Source organism: Nuphar pumila, chromosome 1 (genome assembly GCF_984573655.1).
Source record: "Nuphar pumila chromosome 1, dmNupPumi1.hap1.1, whole genome shotgun sequence".
NCBI lineage: Eukaryota > Viridiplantae > Streptophyta > Magnoliopsida > Nymphaeales > Nymphaeaceae > Nuphar > Nuphar pumila.
Window position 1 is genome coordinate 122,549,385 of NC_143249.1, and position 19,720 is coordinate 122,569,104.

Below are 19,720 nucleotides of genomic sequence, written 5' to 3' on the forward strand. Positions count from 1 at the left end.
TGATCACTGATACCCTAAACTCCAGTTACATGTGGGAAACTCATTTCTTGGGAAACTGTTTCTGAAACTAGAAGAAACCTAGCATTTCTGAAACTTCTGAGATACTTTTAAAAATGTATGAGAAACCTGTTTCACATCACATGGGAAATTCATTTCCCTTCGGTCCATTTAAATCCATTGGTCCAACATTTTCGTGCCAGGATTTTGGATATATCACTATGTTTCACATTTCACATGTATCCATTATCTTATGCCAAGGCAGCAACATTGAACATGTCTTAACCTAACAGAATAATAAAAGTCAACCAAAGTTCTTTTTTGTGCTTGCGTGGGAGGATATCTTCCTAACTCATTGTTCATTACATGGTGCCATGGTAGCATAATTTTCCCATCTAAACTGTTTTAATTCCTTATAATAATTCCATGTCCCCATCTAAACATTGACCCCTTGAAAATCTACTTCCATAGTATGCTGCAGGCTAATATAGATAGTGTGCTGTGAACAAGCAAATAACTTTCAATGGGTGATTATCCATATAGTTCAGTTGGTTCATTAGCCCAGATATGAGTGGTCTTAGATCAGCATCCAGAACCACAAATATTTATGCTATATCTTAAACCATTACAAAATTTTGATACTAAGCTTGGGTACAAACAAATATTGTGAGACTCGAAACATTTGGTCCCACAAACTTAGAGTATCTGACATCTTGATTGAATTTGTGAAAAAGGTTGGAGATCATATTCTTCAATTCCCCAAGAATGCACAATTTGGAATATAAGTGCCAACTTCGGTTTCTTATTATACCTCTGATGGTGGTAAATCCTTGCCTCTCTGAATTGATTTCTCAAGATTTTTTCTGTAATTGTAGACTCAGACTGGAATCAACTTAATTGCAGCAGCAATTGGCATACCAAGGAATCCAAAAAGGATGCACAAAATCCACTGGGGTAAAGTGAGTGGAGTGGTGCTTGCAAAAGTACCAAGGTACTCGACGATTATAACTTGGAATATAACTGTACATGATAGGACACCGACAAACACATTATTCTCCAGTATTCCCTCAAGTACGTTTATCTTTTCCATCTCTCTGGAGTTTATTTCATTGAAAACCTGCAAAATAGAAAGAAAATCTAGTCAAAATAATGCTTCCATTTACAAGGGAAAAAATTGTTGTGTACTGACACGGGCAGTACGACCTATTAAAAGATGCCTTGTTCTCAGTAGGTAAAAAAATGTCAGTAGGTGAATTAATTATGCAGTATAAAATGCCATATATCCAAGCACAACTTTCGAAACCATATGATACATAAAAGCTTGAAACAATAGCCACAAAAAAGAATCACTTTATGCAAAGGGTTTTACTAATTTTGTTTAGTCATGAAACTTGCATATCAGTAGAGCTCAAAATGCTTGGTCCCTCTTTAGGTAGTAAATATGCTTGAATATAGAAGTTATGGTATCTGAAAATACCTGGCAAAAGACAAAGGAATTGAAAATCAGTGTGTTCAATACAAGATCTTCATCTGCGCCATCAAGCTGAAAAATTTCCCTCCCATGTGTTTGGAGATACCATATTACGATAAATTGATAGACAGACTGCCCCAGAATATTTCTCCACATTACATTGCTGATGAAGTTTACTTTCCTTCCTACTGGTTGTCTTTTCATTAACTCATCATTTGGAGGTTCAGTGGCTAACGCAAGTGCTCCTAGTGTATCCATGATCATGTTGACCCAGAGAAGCTGAACAGCAGTGAGAGGGGCACTACCTGAAATGTGCATGGAAACAATAAGGAGCAGTAACACTATATGGGAAAGTAAACTGATTCAAAACATAGAGCTGCTAACAAAACACAAATACCTGTTAGGCATGCAGATGAAAAGTTAACAACAAGGGCAACTACATTAACTGTCAACTGAAACTGCACGAATTTTTGAATATTGATGTATACAGAGCGCCCCCACTTAGCAACAGTGACTATTGTGGAGAAGTTATCATCCAATATAATAACATCTGCACTCTCTTTTGCCACCTGGACCATATGAAGCTGAAATTAAGGTGTGCATGATCGAAGGCAAAAGTTTATTATAGACAATACTCATTTAAAAAGCATACACTAAGGAGCATCACATTGGCCTTGAAGCAGCTGCATGGTACTGCATTTCCTAGATGTGATTAGGTTATTCCCATCTGTCTCTATTTATTGGTGGGGCAGTATATGAAAGAGCGAATAAGTGGATTGAGGAATGAAAGGAGAACCGGGATTTACCAAAGAATTACTGCTGCTCTCCCACCTTTCTTATCATATCAAAAGTGTCTTTCATTTCCCTACCTTTTCTTTCCCTATTCTATCCTTAAGGGTCTAAGATATGGGTTTCTTATACAATAACATATGACATTGTAAGATGCAAAAAAAAAATCAAATAAAAATCTAAAAATTAAAAAGAAATCAGGTGAGATTTTGCTTGGGTATATATATATATATATATATATATATATATATATAATTTATTTATTTATTTTATTAGATTGGAAAAAAAACATAGATAAGCAGTAAAACCACTAACAAACCTAGCTATGAAAATAATAGAACATGAATGAATACATAACAAATAGCAAATAGTAAATAACATCAATAATAAAAGAACCACAAATGCGTACTATGAAAAGCACTTAACATGTACAAGAAAAGTCTAAGATCAAAAGCTTTTTAAAAGGAAGAAATATTAAATATAGTAATAAGTCACTCAATATAACATTGTAAATAAAGCATAAGATCAAGCGTATAATAATTTTGAACCACTTATGTAAGATCATAAGAAATACAATGAATAAAACAATAAGTCTTTTCCAATATTACCATTTTGTTTTCTTCATATTCAAGGACCTACATCTTCTTGATAATAAGTATATTTTTCTTTTGGTGTCAAAGGTGTTTGGTTGTTTATGTTTTGTCTTATTAGTTGACAGATGCATAGATAAGTTATCTCCTAAGGTTGTCAAGTGTTGCTTTCTTGGTTTCACCAATAGTCAAAAAGGGTACAAGTGCTATGATCCTGTTGGAAGGAAAGTGTGGATATCTCGACATGTTTTTCATGAGAATGTGCTATATTTTAGTCAGTATGGAGAAAAGACAGGAAATGAGACTGACTTGTTCTTTTTGGTTCCTTTTGAAGAAAAAGAAGGTGGGAGAGAGAGAATGGAGAGTCAAGGGGAGAAAGGAGAGCAAGTCTTGACTAGAGGAAGTAGGTTTAGTCAAACTTACTCAAGACGACATGAAGATGTGATTGAAATTTCATTTTTAGATCAAGTGAAAGAGCAGGGAAGTGAAGAGGCTAATCCTGATCTTATTCCTGCTTCAGCTGATCCAGGTCAACAAAACTTAGAGTTGCCATCTTTCTTTTTCACTTCTTCCCAGATACGTAAAAGTTCTAGACTCTTTGTGCTTCCATCTCACTTTGTATCCTATAAGTCATTTTATCCTCATCATCGTGCATTTTTAGCCTTAATTTATTCCTATGTAGAGGCAATAGGAAAGGATGAGTGGCAAAGAGCTATGGTTGACAAAATGAATGCACTTAAAAGAACGCAGACACGAGAATTAGTAAAACCTCCTCCAAAGAAAAATATTATTGGAAGCAAATGGGATACAATGTAAAGACAAAGACAGATGGGTCGATGGATAGGTATAAAGCCAATTTAGTAGCTAAGGGATATGTCAACTTTTTTGGAATTGATTTTGTTGAAACATTTTCTCTTGTGGCTCATATAATCACAATTCGTGCTTCCATATTAATGGATCCGACTACGGGAGGTTAGTCTCTCAAATACATGTACACGCCAAGTGTACAATGCGGAAGCAACTAAACCTAAATGGGAAAAATAATTTTGAAAACTATTTTTGTTATTTTTCAAAAATAAAACACTAAGACTATATATATAGCTATTTTCAGTTTCAAAACGCTCTCTTTCAATGTGATTTGGCTCTTGAGTATGACAGTCCGAATAATTCAAAAGAGTCAGCTTGACAGTGACACACACTTGCATAAATGGTGCACAGAGATAGTGATAGTGACAGGAAATATGCTTGCTCAAACGCTCTCACAGACCCATTAAAATTGAAACGATAATTCTGTTAAGTCCATGGTCTAAACTCTAAACAGGTTCTTTAGGAAACAACTATGGTTGTTGGAGCGGTGCCGGGTAATACCGATGCCAATTCTAAAGTGGTCCAGACCACATACTTGAAACAGGTAACATAAAATAACTTGATGCAGGACTGATTTAGCGAATGGACAGTAGTGACAATCTGAATTCAACACAGGTCCAATAAATTCAAAACTTCACAAACGTCGCGTGGGTGCAGACCATACAAATGGATGTCTTATCACAGATTCTAAGACATAAACTTCCCACATTAGGCTAACCCAGAAAACAACAAAGCGTTTAGGGATCAATTAATGATAATAAGAAAATTTCCAGATTGCAAATACACTTTCAAGGATAATTTCAGACTGCAACAGGAGATTTAATGAGTTGATAACTCAAACAAACAGAATGTGATTTTCTGTAAAGATAGAAATGTATTCAGGCATCCAATACAACCCATGCAATCAGGGTCGTGAAATGCACAAACAATGACAGCAAACAGTCAAAACGCCAAACTGATTTCCAATCAGAACTCAAACAGAGTTCTGGAAAATAGATTTTCAGACCTCGATTTCCACAAACACACTAAAATCCTAGCATGCAATAAGAACAAGTTTGGATATATATATATATATATATATATATATATATATATATATATATATATATATATATATATATATATATATATATATATTCAGTTAGGGAATGTATCTGAGAATGTTGCAGCCACACATGATTCTGAACAGTGTCAACTCGTTACCACCAGATGGAGACACACGCCTGGTTCAATGGTGCCCTGGTTCAACGCCCAGCCACAAGGTTCAAAGATACCACAGTTCGTCATCTTAGCTGGTTCGGTTCACACCCAGTCACCAGCTTGGTTCAACGTTGGTTGTTCCTCAAAACGTTCCAGCACAAGTCACAGCAACATACAAGGGAGGACGCCACACACGTCAGCTATGTCCTCCAACAGTTCATCAAATTGGGTTTCACAATATATATATATATATATATATATATATATATATATATATATATATATATATATATATATATATGAGAGAGAGAGAGAGACTTAGTTAGTGTTTTATTTTCAAAAAATAATAAAAATAGTTTTCAAAATTTATTTTTCCCATTTAGGTTTAGTTGCTTCCGCATCGTATGCTTGGCGTGTTATTTGAGAGACCGACCTTCCGTAGTCGGGTCGTATTTGTATCACATATAACAATGAGATCTTTGACAATTAGATGTTAAGAATGTTAAATTATGTAATCAAACTTGTAATTTCGTATATATATTTTATATATATAAGGTAATACATATACATATATATAATATATGTATATGTATTTACCAATTATATATATAAAATATATATAGTCATAGTAAGGGTAGTTTAGGAATTTTACACATATTCTTTTTCGAGAATATGTTTTTTGTATTTTCCTTTTTTCTTTTTCTTTATTTATTTTTGCTTTTGCATTTAATGCATTGTACATGCATTGGGAGGGGCCCAACCCACTAGTCGTTGGACCCCTCCAACGGTCACATTTGTGACCGTTGGAGGGGCTCCAACGACTATGTGGAGCCCCTCCCAAGGCCTCCTCCAAAGCCCTATATATATGGGCAGCTCCTCTTGTATTTCTTAAGGGATTTGGGATTATAGCCCAACCTCTTTAGTGTTTATGAAACTTATGGGTGCAAGTGCACATTTGTGATTCGGTGTGTTGTGTTTGTTGTGCACAAGTGTTCTTGAGTGTGTATGTTCACACATTTATTCTTAAGGTTGTTGCGTTATCGGCTAAAGTATCTTGTTGAAGATACTTTTACATGGTATCAGAGCCTCGTTGAAGAAGAAGAATTGTGATTCGCCTTCTTTTGCATTCCTCGGGAAGCGTGCCTTCAAGTTTTTTGAAATCAAAGAGGATCATCTTCTTCGAGCAATATTTTAGGAGCCTCTTTTGTCAAGAAAGACGCAAAAAGTAATTAAGGTATATACTATCTCTTGCATTCTTTCCTCTCTAATGGGCGAAAAAGACACCCATTTCTCTCTTGGGTTTAAGCTTAATGGCTCAAACTATCATGTTTGGGCCGGTAATATGGAAGCCCATATTAAAGGAAAGGGGCTTTGGGGTTACGTTCATGGATCCATACCGGAACCGGAACCCAAAATTACCATTGTTGAAGGAGGGGATATTAAGATCCTTGAAGGGGATGAAAGACAAAAGGCCCTTGAAGAGTATTCTAAGAAACATGATGATTGGGAAATGAAGAACTTCAAGATCTTATCTTGGATTTTCTCATCCGTTGAGACCAAGATAAATGCCAATATCATCAAATTTAAAAGGGCTTCCGAAGCTTGGGTATATCTTGAGAAAATGTACACCTCAAGAGATCTATCCCACAAGTACTTTCTCCAAAAGAGGGCTTTGACTCTCCAACAAAATGACATGACCATTCGGGAGTATTTTGCCGAATTATCCTCTATTTGGGACGAGCTCGCAATTCTTGAACCTAAATGGAGTGGTGAGGCAATCGAATTAAGGCACAAACAACTTGAAGAAGACCGGTTCTTCAATTTTTTAAATGGCCTTAGACCCGAATTTGAACAAGTTCGGTCCTCTCTTCTCTCCGCCTTCACATCCCCCTCACTCGAAGATGTTATCACCAAGCTAAGTGGTGAAGAAACCCGTATGGGGATTGGCAAAAATAATCCTAGCATTCTTGTTACTTCCTCTACTCAAGAAGATGGTGAAATGGCTAATGCCGTGTCAAGACCGGGAAATAACATGAGGACCTATAGACCTCCTCATTTCAAGAATCAAGGTCAAGGAGGAAATGATCGGTATGGCAAAAGAGATTATAGCAAAGTAACTTGCTATCATTGTAAAGAACCCGGACATATCAAACCCTTGTGTCCTAAATGAAAGAAATTGATTGCAACGGCTATGGCATCTCAAGTTGAAGAACGACCCTCTTTATCAAGTGAGTCTCTTTCTCTTCAACAAATCGTGGAAGCCCTACAACCTCTTCTCAAGGGAGGTACTTCCGGAGCCGCTATGTCATCCTCTTCCCCCGGTAAGACATCTTGGCTTTTAGATTCCGGGGCATCCTTTCACATGACCCCTAGTTATTGCACTCTTTCAAATTTTTCTAAAAATGCTTTTCCATCCTTTGTATCAACCGCGAACGGTACATCTCTTGAGATTAAAGGAATAGGTAATTTTGAAAAACAAGACTTCTTTGTTCCAAAAATTCGTTTTATCCCAAACCTTAACCTAAATCTTCTTTCCGTTTCCCAACTCTCGGACCATGGTTGCGATATAAAATTTTCTTCTAATAAATGTTGGATACAGGATCGCCAGTCCGGGAGATTGATTGGGGAAGGCTCTAGAAGAGGAGACCTCTACTACATAGATTTTCTTCAAGTTCCCAAGAGTCAATTTTGCAATGTCGTCCAAAACAAAGACATTCATGTATGGCATAAGAGATTGGGTCATCCCAATATTGTTAAAATCTCGTATTTGCCTTTTGTTAAACATCTTTGTAAAAGTGACTTTTTGTGTAATGAATGCATTCTTGGGAAAATGAAATGTTTGCCTTTTCCTCAAAGATCCATGTTTACGATAAAACCATTAGAAATTGTCCATTCCGATGTATGGGGACCGGCTCCGGTAATGTCAAAAGGAGGTTTTTCATATTATGTGATCTTTGTGGATGACTATACTAGGTTTTGTTGGATCTATTTCCTTAAACATAAACATGAAGTTTTTTCAACCTTTAAAAGTTTTCACATGATGATTTCAAATCAATTCAATGGATGTTTAAAAATCTTTAGGTCTGACTCTGGAGGAGAATACCTCTCAAATGAATTTAAGAGTTATCTTGAAAATTTTGGAATTTTTCACCAAAAATCATGTCCGAAAACCCCTCAACAAAATGGGTTAGCCGAACGAAAGCACAGGCACATCATTGAAACCACTAGGACTTTGCTCATTTCTCAAAACATTCCAAAAAATCTTTGGGCTGAAGCAGCCCTTACCTCTGTCTATCTCATAAACCGACTTCCATCGAAAAATTTAAACAAAATTTCTCCCTTTGAAAAACTGTATGATAAGGAACCTGATTATTACAGGTTAAGGGTCTTTGGGTGTAAGTGTTTTGTTCTTACTGATAAGAATGACAAACTTTCTCCAAAAGCCATTCCTTGTGCCTTTCTTGGCTATTCTGAAACCCAAAAGGGGTTTCGTTGTTATGATATCAAAAGTGATAAATTGTATGTTTCCAGAAACGTGAGTTTTTTGGAAAATGTTAGTGGATTTGAACGTTGTGACCCCCATAATGAAAATATGGATTATTCTTTTTTATTTGATTTATTGAATAAGGACGATGATACTAGTGATAATGAGTCAGATCAAAGTAACCCAAATGAACTTGAAACCGAGGAAAACATCTCCTTGTCTCCTTCGTCACATCAACCTATTGAATTACCTAGAGACCCTATCACCTATTCTCATAGAGATCAAAACAACTTTAGGAGTGCTCTTGACAGATATAATGATGCCAGTCCCAGTGCCTCTCAGAATGAAGTGATCCCTCGTAGAACTGAGAGAAGTAGAAGGCCTCCTTCTAGGTTCATTTCCTATTACTCTTTCTCACCAAGATATAGAGCCTGCCTTAGTGCCATCCACTCTTATATAGAACCTAGAAATTTTGAAGAAGCACGTAGATGCCCTGAATGGATTAATGCCATGGACAATGAACTTGAGGCTCTGAGAAGAGCCAAAACCTGGGAATTCCAAAATCTTCCTAAAGGCAAGAAAACAATAGGGTGCAGATGGGTTTTCAAAGTAAAAACTAAAAGTGATGGATCCCTTGAAAGGTATAAAGCTCGCTTGGTTGCAAAAGGATATAGTCAAGAATATGGTATTGACTATGAAGAAACTTTTGCTCATGTAGCTCGTATGGTCATTGTTCGATGTCTTATAACCGTTGCCTCTATCAACAAATGGAACATCTATCAAATGGATGTGAAAAATGCCTTTTTAAATGGTGATTTAAGCGAAGAAGTCTACATGGATGCTCCTCCTGGAATGGAGACTCCTAAGGGAAAGGTGCTTCATCTTCAGAAAGCACTCTATGGCCTAAAACAAGCTCCCAAGGCTTGGTATGATAGATTTAACTCTGTTATGATTGAGAATGGTTTTTCCTCTTGTTTTACTGACACTGCTCTATTTGTTAGAAAATCCAATGCAGGGATTGTAATTTTACTTCTGTATGTTGATGACATGCTCATCACTGGGAGTGATTCTAACGGGGTTAAAAGTATAAAATCTATCTTAAAAGATAAATTTGAAATGTCTGACTTGGGTTTTTTAACTTATTTTTTGGGAATTGAAGTGGCATACTCTCTTAGAGGATATTTCTTATCTCAAACTAAGCTTTCTTCTGAGATTATTGACAGGTCAGGTATTACAGATGAGAAGCTTTGTGAAACTCCTGCGGTTGTAGGAGCAAAGATGAAAATTGATGATGGAGTTCCCCTGTTGGATCCTACACCCTACAGACAGCTTGTAGGATCTTTGATGTATCTGAGTATTACCAGACCAGATATATCACATGCAGTCCATACTGCAAGTCAGTTTCAGCATGCGCCTACATCCGTTCACATGAGTGCCATCTTACGGGTCGTAAGATACATAAAGGGTACTCTAAATAAGGGAGTTTTTCTGTCCTCTTCCTCTAACTTAAAATTGATTGCTTATACTGACTCAGATTGGGGAGGTGACACAAATAACCGTCACTCCACCACTGGTTTTTGTGTGTTCTTAGGAGACTCACTAATTTCATGGAGATGCAAGAAGCAACAAAAGGTGTCGCTCTCCTCAACTGAAGCTGAATATCGTGCCATGGCCACTACTACCATGGAGATTGTTTGGATTCACCAACTGCTAGAAGACATGGGGATCAAAATTGAAGGACCCACCAAGCTATGCTGCGACAACAAAAGTGCAATCTACATTGCAAAGAACCACACCTTTCATGAGCGGACTAAACACATCGAAATGGACTGTCACTATGTTCGTGAAGCATATCTCCGAGGAGTTATCGATCTCCCTTATGTCACGTCCGAATATCAGTTGGCAGATTTCTTTACTAAAGCCTTGTGCGCTCCGCGGTTCAACTTCCTTCTTGGCAAACTATCGGTCATCTTGCCCTAAGTTTGAGGGGGGGTGTTAAATTATGTAATCAAACTTGTAATTTCGTATATATATTTTATATATATAAGGTAATACATATACATATATATAATATATGTATATGTATTTACCAATTATATATATAAAATATATATAGTCATAGTAAGGGTAGTTTAGGAATTTTACACATATTCTTTTTCGAGAATATGTTTTTTGTATTTTCCTTTTTTCTTTTTCTTTATTTATTTTTGCTTTTGCATTTAATGCATTGTACATGCATTGGGAGGGGCCCAACCCACTAGTCGTTGGACCCCTCCAACGGTCACATTTGTGACCGTTGGAGGGGCTCCAACGACTAGTGGGTTGGGCCCCTCCCAAGGCCTCCTCCAAAGCCCTATATATATGGGCAGCTCCTCTTGTATTTCTTAAGGGATTTGGGATTATAGCCCAACCTCTTTAGTGTTTATGAAACTTATGGGTGCAAGTGCACATTTGTGATTCGGTGTGTTGTGTTTGTTGTGCACAAGTGTTCTTGAGTGTGTATGTTCACACATTTATTCTTAAGGTTGTTGCGTTATCGGCTAAAGTATCTTGTTGAAGATACTTTTACAAAGAATGCATTCTTGAATGGAGATTTGCAAGAGGAAATGTATATGGAACTACCACAAGGATACTCAGATCCAGAATGTAGAGTTTGCGGACTTCACAGAGCACTATACGGACTCAAACAAGCACCTCGCGCTTGGTTTGAAAAGTTTAGTTCAACAATCCCATTTGGCTTTGAGAAGATTCACTATGATCATATTTTGTTTGTCTTCCTCTGCTCTTGGAAGATGTATATTGCTCTTTTATTTGGATGATATGATTCTCACTGGAGATGACATAAAGACAATTGAAGAGATAAAATTTGAAACTGACCAACACGTTTGAGATAGCTTACTCTCCAAGGGGATTGTACTTGTCTCAACATAAGTATGCTACAAATTTGGTTATGAATGCCAGATTAGTCGATGACTCAAAAAGAGTAAATTTTCTCATGGAGGCAAATTTGAAGATGAAGGCCACCGATGATATTGAGCTAGGGGATTTTGTAGTATATAGGCAATTAGTTGGGAACCTTATATGCTTGATTATATCCAGGCCAGATATAACCCATGTAGTTCACGTAGTTAGACAATTTATGAGTGCCCCTAGATCAGTTCACCTGGCTGATGGACTAAGAATCATCAGGTATGTAAGAGATTCTACGCACTAAGGTATGTTTTTCTCATCTTCATCTGACACAAAGTTTAGAGCCTTTTGTGATGCTGATTTTGGAGGATCCTCTAGAGATAGACTTTCCACTACAAGACTCTGCATTTTTCTTATAAGCTCTTTGATTTCGTGGAAGAGCAAGAAACAATAGAGGGTTGCTTTGTCTATTGCAGAAGCAGAATACAGAGCTATAGCTCAAGTCGTTGCTAAGATTATTTGGATACCATGGATATTAAATGAATTAAAAATTTTATGTGAAAAGAAAACTCAGTTATATTGTGCCAATATGAGTGCTATTCATATTGCCAAGAATCCAGAGTTTCATGAGAGCACCAAACGCATTATAATAGATTGCCATTATACAAGAAGGGCTTATGAAGATGAGATTATAGCTCTAGAGTATGTCAGCTCAAAGAATCAGATTATAGATGTGTTTACAAAAAGTCTTTCTCCCTTGCACTTTAGTAATTTCCTTTTTAAACTTGGAATGATTCCTTTATATCCTCCCAAGTTTGAAGGGGAGTATTGAAAACTATGTATCTATGTAATATAATGTTTTATATTTCTGTGTAATACATCTTGTATTAGGACTTATTGTACATTACCTAATACTAGGGGGTATATTTTAGTCTTTTCTGCCATTTTTTATTGTACGCTAAAGGGGGGCGAACCTTTTTATATAAAGAGGCAAGCCCTCTCACGATATGGGATATTGAAAGCAACTTTGTTTCCTCTCTCCTTTTTGGTGTTCTTGGAAACCCTAGTTGCTTCTCCCTCTCTATTCTCACAGAATTCAACAACTTCATCATTTTTCCATCTACACTATAGTGCCCAATCCTTGATGTGGTGTGCATGTCTTATTGGCCCACATAGCCTGGAAATTATTCAGTAGTGAAAGCAACCTTTCTACAAGTCATCCTGATGATTTTGCATGTCAATAAGAACTTCAGTCCTTTTAAATGAAGCACAGGAACCCCTCTAATGAAGTAGCAAGGCTGATCCTAGGTTATAGCCAAAAAAGTGACTTCAAAATCAGTTACTCCTTCAAAATTGGGCTTCCCCACTTTAATTGACATCTATTCATCTGCTTCTTGAACATACATGTGATGAAAAGTTTATCTTGAAGTCAGTGTCTAAAATAACTTTTCTATGTAGGTGCTCTTATGGCTAACAACCAAAACTGAAGCTCTAAAGGCACAAAATAACAGTAAGATGGTTCCTGTTTTCTGTTGACCTAATTGCATTGGATTAATGCAAGTAATTATACCTACTAACAAATGTAGGTTCTAGATGGGCTTGGAATTGTTATTTGTGCTTTTATGCATAATTACCTACATAGAAAAGCAACAGATTGGTTGATGAAAAGAAACAATTAAGCCGATCAGCAGGGATATCTTGACCACCTAAGCCTTTTAGAAAGTGTGATAATTGGTTGTTACAATGTAATGACATCTATGTTTTCTCCAATGACTTAAGCCATTAGAAATGGTAGAACAGATGAATTCAAGGGCTACCATACCTCAGTTCCTGCTATGCCCATTGCAAGTCCAATATCAGCCTCATGAAGAGCTGGCGCATCATTTGTCCCATCACCAGTCACAGCAACAACTTCATCAAACATAGAACGTAGGTGACTGACCAAGGTGTGCTTATCTAGAGGGGAGGACCTTGCCATCACCTGCAAACACAGAATGACTTAAATTTCATATCTTGAAACTGATTGAAAAGTAGAATAAAAACCATATTTAATTGTGTCAAATGATAAAGATGTTTGCCTTGCCTGAATCTTTGGAACTAGTTCAGTCATTTCGTCCAGACTCTTCTCCCGAAATTGTGGCCCTTCAATAGCAATTCCACCATCAGTTAGGATACCACATTCCCTGGCAATTGCCTTTGCAGTGGTTATGTTGTCTCCAGTAACCATTCGCACAGTAATACCAGCTGACCTGCATATCTCAACAGACTTCTTCACACCAGGACGCACAGGATCTTTGATACCCACAATACCAATGCATATATAACCCCTACTTGGAATTTGATTTTCCTGAGAGAAACCATCTTCGAGTTCAAGGTAAGCAAGACATAGTGTTCGTAAAGCCTCACCAGCAAATCTTTCAATTGTATCCTTGAGATGATTAACTGCTGCTTCATCAAGGGGGGAAACCTTACCAGTTGAATCTATATATTTGTCACAAGCATCCAGAATTATTTCAGATGCACCTTTGCAATGGGCACACAAACCTCCATCTGGAAGCTGCAGTACCACACCCATTCTCTTCTTAGCAGAATTGAAAGGCTCAACTTTGAGCAGTTTACATTCTTGGCGCACTAACTGGAAATCTCCACCCAGCAACAAACCAAATTCCAATAAAGCTGTCTCAGTTGGCGTTCCTAGAATCTCAACCCTTCCATTCTTGTCTCTTACCACATCACCACCAGTGTTGTTAAATATGGATTGTAAAAGGATTTTCAGCACAGGATCTGGAATTTCAGTTCGAATACTATCTGCCTCCTTTGAGTTGCTCACTTCCTTGATGTTACCACAAATGCAGGATTTCACAACAGTCATATGGTTGGTTGTCAGGGTTCCTGTCTTATCACTGCAAATGCATGTTGCAGAGCCCATAGTTTCACAAGCAGCAAGATTGCGAACAAGTGCTTTATCATTCATCATCTTCTTCATGGCAAAGGCAAGGCTCAGTGTCACAGCCAAAGGCAACCCCTCTGGGACTGCAACTACAACAATTGTTACTGCCACAGCAAAATATTCTAACAACTCCATAGCATCTTCCCAAGACCAGCTAAAATGAGTACCTTCCTGCAGTTTATGGCTAAAAAGGCTTTGCGCTAGCACCGCAAAGGTCAGTACAGCAAAGAACAACCCGATTTTCCCAATGATAGTGGCCACACCATTGAGTTTGACCTGCAAAGGTGTTTCATCATCCCCTCCTTCACTGAGAGTTGCCATCAATTTACCCCATTGGGTCCTCATTCCAACAGTTGTCACCAGCATTTTGCAGGATCCATCTTGGACCTTAGTTCCTGATAAAAGAAAAGGATAGTCTGCATTTACAGCTATGGGCTCACTCTCACCTGTTAAACTTGATTCATTTATTAGAAGAGAAAATCCAGAGACAAAAAGTCCATCTGCAGGAACTTGATCACCAATTGACAGGTGAACTAGATCACCAGGAAGCAAATCATATATTGACATTTTCTGCCTGTACCCATTCCTAGTTACATAAACTGAAATCTTCTTTTTCTCTTTGTCCAAATCCTTGAACTGTAAAGACTGGCGATAGTCACTTGTTGCAGTCACAAATACAACCAACCATATACTTGCAACAATTCCAAGCCCATCATGGGCACCTGCAGGCCATCCTTCCATGGTGATTCCAACGAGCAAAGACACAAGTGCACAGATGCCAAGGATAATAAGGGTCATGTCTTGAAGTGCTTCCCATACAAACAACCAGAATCCACGGGGTGGGCTCTCAGTAAATCTATTGATTCCATAAAGATCTTGCCTGATTTTTAACGCATCATTTGTTGCATTAATCCCATCAATGCATGATGTGCAAAGCTTGTTTGCTATGCCTTCCACACCACAATGGCCTTGCAACTTCTTTATATCTTGGCCTTCAACAATGTTACCCAACTCATCAGCACACATCCCAAAACCTGCATCTTTGACTTGATCAGGGACTGTATAATCACTTGAAGCACATCCTATACCTGCAAAATAAAAAGAAACTTGATGTTAAGTAACAATCATGATAGAGAAGTGGCTCTTTAAAACAAGACACTGATAAAGAAGAAACACTCACCATGGATAAACTGAAGTACAGCTTTTGAAACCAAAACAGCAACCCTTAACTTCTCCTGAAATGGTAGCAGAGCTAAGCATTTAATATAATAAGGTTTTTTTTAGAAATGTAAACGGCATCCGTTAGATTGCTGCAAGAATGTCTAAATGTAAACTTAAAACTGAGGCAGCAAATGAAAAACCGTCACATGGACAGTTCCACATGCTCTCAGTCATGTCCCCTTGTTTACTATTCTTAATAAAAATTTGCACAAAAATAGTATCTCTCTTGTCCTTTTAGCCATGTCCTTGTGACAGATGAAAAGGATGAGTTTTATGTGATCACAACTTTGACTGTTTACAGCCAAAATAAACGACTATCATGTCAACTTTGCCAACAAAAAGAACAGTATCACAGCATTCATAAATATCAAATTTAACTGCCAAAATTGCTCGAGATTGAAAGAAATAATAGTAAACATACAAGATAATGCAGTTAAAAGGAATGAAGCAATCAGAAAAGTGAAAAAAGCCACCATTATGAGCAGAGTTGTTTACTAGAAAAAAGTTCACACTTCAAAAGCTCTAAAGAACATATTAAAGAAATTCACATGTAGGACCTTTGGCTCCTGTAATTGAGCTGATCTAAAGCCAGAAATTTGACATACGACACTGATGTGGTGTGACCAGTTGACTGTTCTAGGAAACCTCCCAAAGTTAAGAAAAAAAATCTTGCTATCAACCACATCCACTATTTGGGACAATATCATTGACATTCTCATCCCATCGACCTTTTTGAGTTTTACAAATGATTTGAATTTGCTATATCTATGCAATATACTTAAGAATCAGCAGTTCAGCATCTAACCATCACCCAAAGGTTTAGAACTTTACAGCCATAATCATGATCTACCAAGATTCTCATAATTCCTGGTTCCCATCTAAATTCCTCCATAAAATAAGTGAACATATTTCAAGTCATGCTTTTTAAAATCTTAATAAAAAACATACTTTCTCATGTGAACGATGTCATGCTTCTTAAAATCTTAATAAAAAACATACTTTCTCATGTGAATGATTGGTTGCTCTTTATCTGTTTATAAATTTCTAAAACTAAGCATTTGTTACATTACACTCTACACCAAGGTTGCCAAACTAGGAAGCAAAAGCGGCAAACAATACGGGAAGTGAAAGCGAGAAGGAAGCAATATAGGAAGCAGAAAGCAAGGAATAATACAAGCAATATAAGAATTGAATGAGAATAGAAATGGAATACAAATAAAAACTGAAATAAAAGTGACTATTCTTAAATTTCATGTTTTTTAGTGTAAGAATTAATTTTTTAATAAAATCTAAAAATGATAATTGTCAATTTAGAAAAAGCACATGGAAGTGAGAAGCATGAGAGGAACACATAAAAAACATGAAAAGTAGAGTGAGAAAACATATAAGAATAATAGATGAAGTGTGTGGAAAGCCTATGAGAAGAGTGGGAGAATCAAGATTCCCATCAAGTTTTGGAAGCGAGGAGTATCACGCTTCCGAAGCGAGTTTCCGGGAAGCGGGCTTCCCACCTGTCTAAGAAGCTTTGGGTAACTGCTCCACACCCTTATTAATGAGACTACGGAACACTACCATAGCAATGTTTGGAAGCACTACTATAAAAGTTGTGTTTTGCCAACTTTTACGTTTGTAAGGTGAACATCAAAGTTGATCAAGTTTTTGGCTCTTCAATATTCTCACGAAATCGTTAAATTCTAGTAGAACATAGATCCCATAATGAAGTCAATAAATGCAAGTATGGCGTAATATTTGTCAGGAGAGAAAGATGTGCTACCCATCCTTTATTCACCATCATTTTGATTTACAAAAAAAGGTTTTTAAGCAAATTGGTGATAATCTTGAACTTTCAGATTTTCAAAATCTGATAATCCGAACCATGAGAGGAAGCGGCACATGCAATCATGACGTGTTTGAGAGAGAGAGAGAGAGAGACTTTTTTCTTTTTGAGAAAAACAACTAATAATTTTCACCAAACAGCCAATAGTGAGAGAATCTACCATGCCCAGAAATATGTAGTCCACCTCTATACAGAGTAGAAGAATTAAAAAACAAAAAAGGGTCACCTTCGCCAGTACTAGTGCATCAACAACTTCCTGTTCGAGTCGACCGACCCTAAATCATGAAACCAAACCTCAAAATCTAATGAAACCACAAGAAGAAATATAGAAAAGGAGGTTAGAGAGAGAGAGTCTTCTTAAGGATTTTCCTGATATCTGATGGAGGGAATTGAGCTATATCCATCCCAAATTCGCCATCACAGGATGCCTCCCTCCTCTCCTTCCTGTTCGTATTCTTCACCGGCGTCCTACGTTCGGGTTCCGGCAGTTTCAGGCAGGCACAAGGCCCGAAGTTGCATCCTATGAGCAAAAGTTTGGGATAAGGACATCGATGGGGAGTGTGATAAATGAGGTGAAGGTTGGATGATGGTTCTCGACCATCCCCTCAGAGGGACTACAGCAGCCATTACCAACGCCCGGCATTCATACTTCTACACTTGACAGTTCGATTTCCGGCCAAAACCGGCCGAAAATCGTCCTCAAACCAGCAATTCTGGACCTTAAAGGGAGAAAGATTGAATGGGAAGGAATTTAGAGAAAGTAAAGACTATAAAGTCAACCCCCAAAAGCTGAAACGATGCAGGCTAGAAGGATTTTCTTTTTAGAATACCGAATGCATGGAAGGTGTTTATCCAAAGAGAGGCAGGGAAAAAAGTCGACGTATGGATTTTTTTTCGAGAATATTGAAATTTATGTCCGTCTTAAGAGCATTAAAAACAGAAATTTAACATTAAATTCATACTTGCCAAAAATATCTGGCATCAAATAAAATATCTACAGATATTACCACAAAAAGACCAATAAGAGAGTGAAAAGCGATCACATCATCCGATATTTAATGAGATTCACCTTGCATCCAATGCTAATCATCGAACCAACGTCTAGGATTCCACAGATTTTGGATGTGGACTAAACCTAACCACCCAGATGCATCAGTCGGACCGCTAGGATCAACATAGGTTTTTGTCTATATGTCAGAGGATATTAGATATGTTTTTACTAACAATGACATTTCTGGCTGTTCAGCGTTATTCCTCTCCAAAAAAAAAGAAAACAAATTGCAGTGCCTTATAAACACAAAACATGCACCAATCAATATACACATGAGCCACGAGGTAACGTTATGAGAGCGGATTTTACCACTTCACATACGGAATATCACGAGAGGTGACAAACGTTAAAAACGGCAAAATCTCTTTTTTCAAAAACTTTGAGAGAATTTGAAATTTTTTCATAAATCTCGCATTTTTTGGCAAAATCTTGGCAATAAAAAAAATAAAAAATAAATATTTTTTATAAGAAAATATTAATAAAAATTATTTAAAAATAAAAATACACAGTTTTTTCCCATAAAAAGCTGTTTAAAACTTAAATATCGCATTTAAATCACACTATTTATGTTTTTTCATAAATCTCGCTATATTTTGAAAATCTCGCAAGAAATTGTCATTTTAAACTTCATGCAATTTCTCACGATATTATGGCGAGACTTTCATAAATCTGGCGGTATTTGTCACTATGGACGTAAGTAGACCTGTTACACGTATCATTATTTTGTACCACGGTAACATTTTTGAGTATCGAGAAATAGGTTTGTTTTGTACACTTTGATATACGAATAGTTTCAACAAAGTTCACCACCATTATCAATTCATCTTTTTGGTTCAAAACCCAACATGGAAAATTTTCTAATTTTCTTATGATAAATAATTTTCCAAGACCAACAAAAGTCCAAATGGACGAACAAACACCAATTACTAAACACAAACACATGAGATAGAGAGGAGGCCTAGAACAAAAGACTACCTGATTGGATCTTCGCATAGCCTGTGCCTCTGATCTCTTGGAGAGGTTCGCGGTGAACCGAAACCTTCGTTTCGGGTTCTTCACGACGCCACACACTTTCCTCCACCGTATCAATGCTTCATCAGACGAGTGCTTAGACAGCACCCCACCAAAGTTCTCGTTCAGATAGCTCTCCATTTTGCCTCCTTTCACAGACTCAAACCCTCAATCAAGAGACCTCCCAAACACAGCTTTAGACCAACCCATCATCCGATTTATTCATTCCCTCCCCAAGGAGAAAGAAAAAGAACACAAAAGAAAAGGAATAAAGACCAAGAAATAGCCTTCTTTTAGTGCAATGAAGCTACCAACAAAATTCTTTTCAGACACGAAGAAGCT

The 19,720-nt window shown here is 37.2% G+C and overlaps 1 protein-coding gene across 2 annotated transcripts; it reads right to left on the bottom strand.

Annotated features, from left to right (window-relative positions):
• Nucleotides 1–492: 492 nt before the first annotated feature.
• On the bottom strand, nucleotides 493–19,519 carry LOC149849143 (calcium-transporting ATPase 10, plasma membrane-type-like). Of its 2 annotated transcripts, none has more exons than XM_089998678.1 (7): nucleotides 17,543–18,200; nucleotides 15,439–15,493; nucleotides 13,392–15,346; nucleotides 13,131–13,289; nucleotides 1,866–2,037; nucleotides 1,475–1,773; nucleotides 493–1,114 (listed from the first exon to the last, which is right to left on the bottom strand). In XM_089998678.1, the coding sequence occupies exons 3-7, from the start codon at nucleotides 15,282–15,284 to the stop codon at nucleotides 875–877; spliced, it is 2,763 nt and encodes a 920-aa protein (XP_089854804.1). In that variant the 5' UTR covers nucleotides 15,285–15,346; nucleotides 15,439–15,493; nucleotides 17,543–18,200; the 3' UTR covers nucleotides 493–874. The 2 variants fall into 2 exon arrangements, with proteins under 2 accessions (XP_089854804.1, XP_089854812.1); XM_089998686.1 differs by lacking the exon at nucleotides 17,543–18,200 and adding an exon at nucleotides 19,343–19,519 and having other exon boundaries at nucleotides 517–1,114.
• Nucleotides 19,520–19,720: the final 201 nt, after the last annotated feature.

Coding starts and splice junctions, on each gene's coding strand:
- LOC149849143 (XM_089998686.1), bottom strand. CDS start 19,519: ATGGAGAGCTATCTGAACGAGAACTTTGGTGGGGTGCTGTCTAAGCAC. Junction 15,494..19,342: donor CTATGCGAAGATCCAATCAG/GTAGTCTTTTGT, acceptor CTACCATTTCAG/GAGAAGTTAAGGGTTGCTGT. Junction 1,774..1,865: donor TTCATCTGCATGCCTAACAG/GTATTTGTGTTT, acceptor TGCACATTTCAG/GTAGTGCCCCTCTCACTGCT.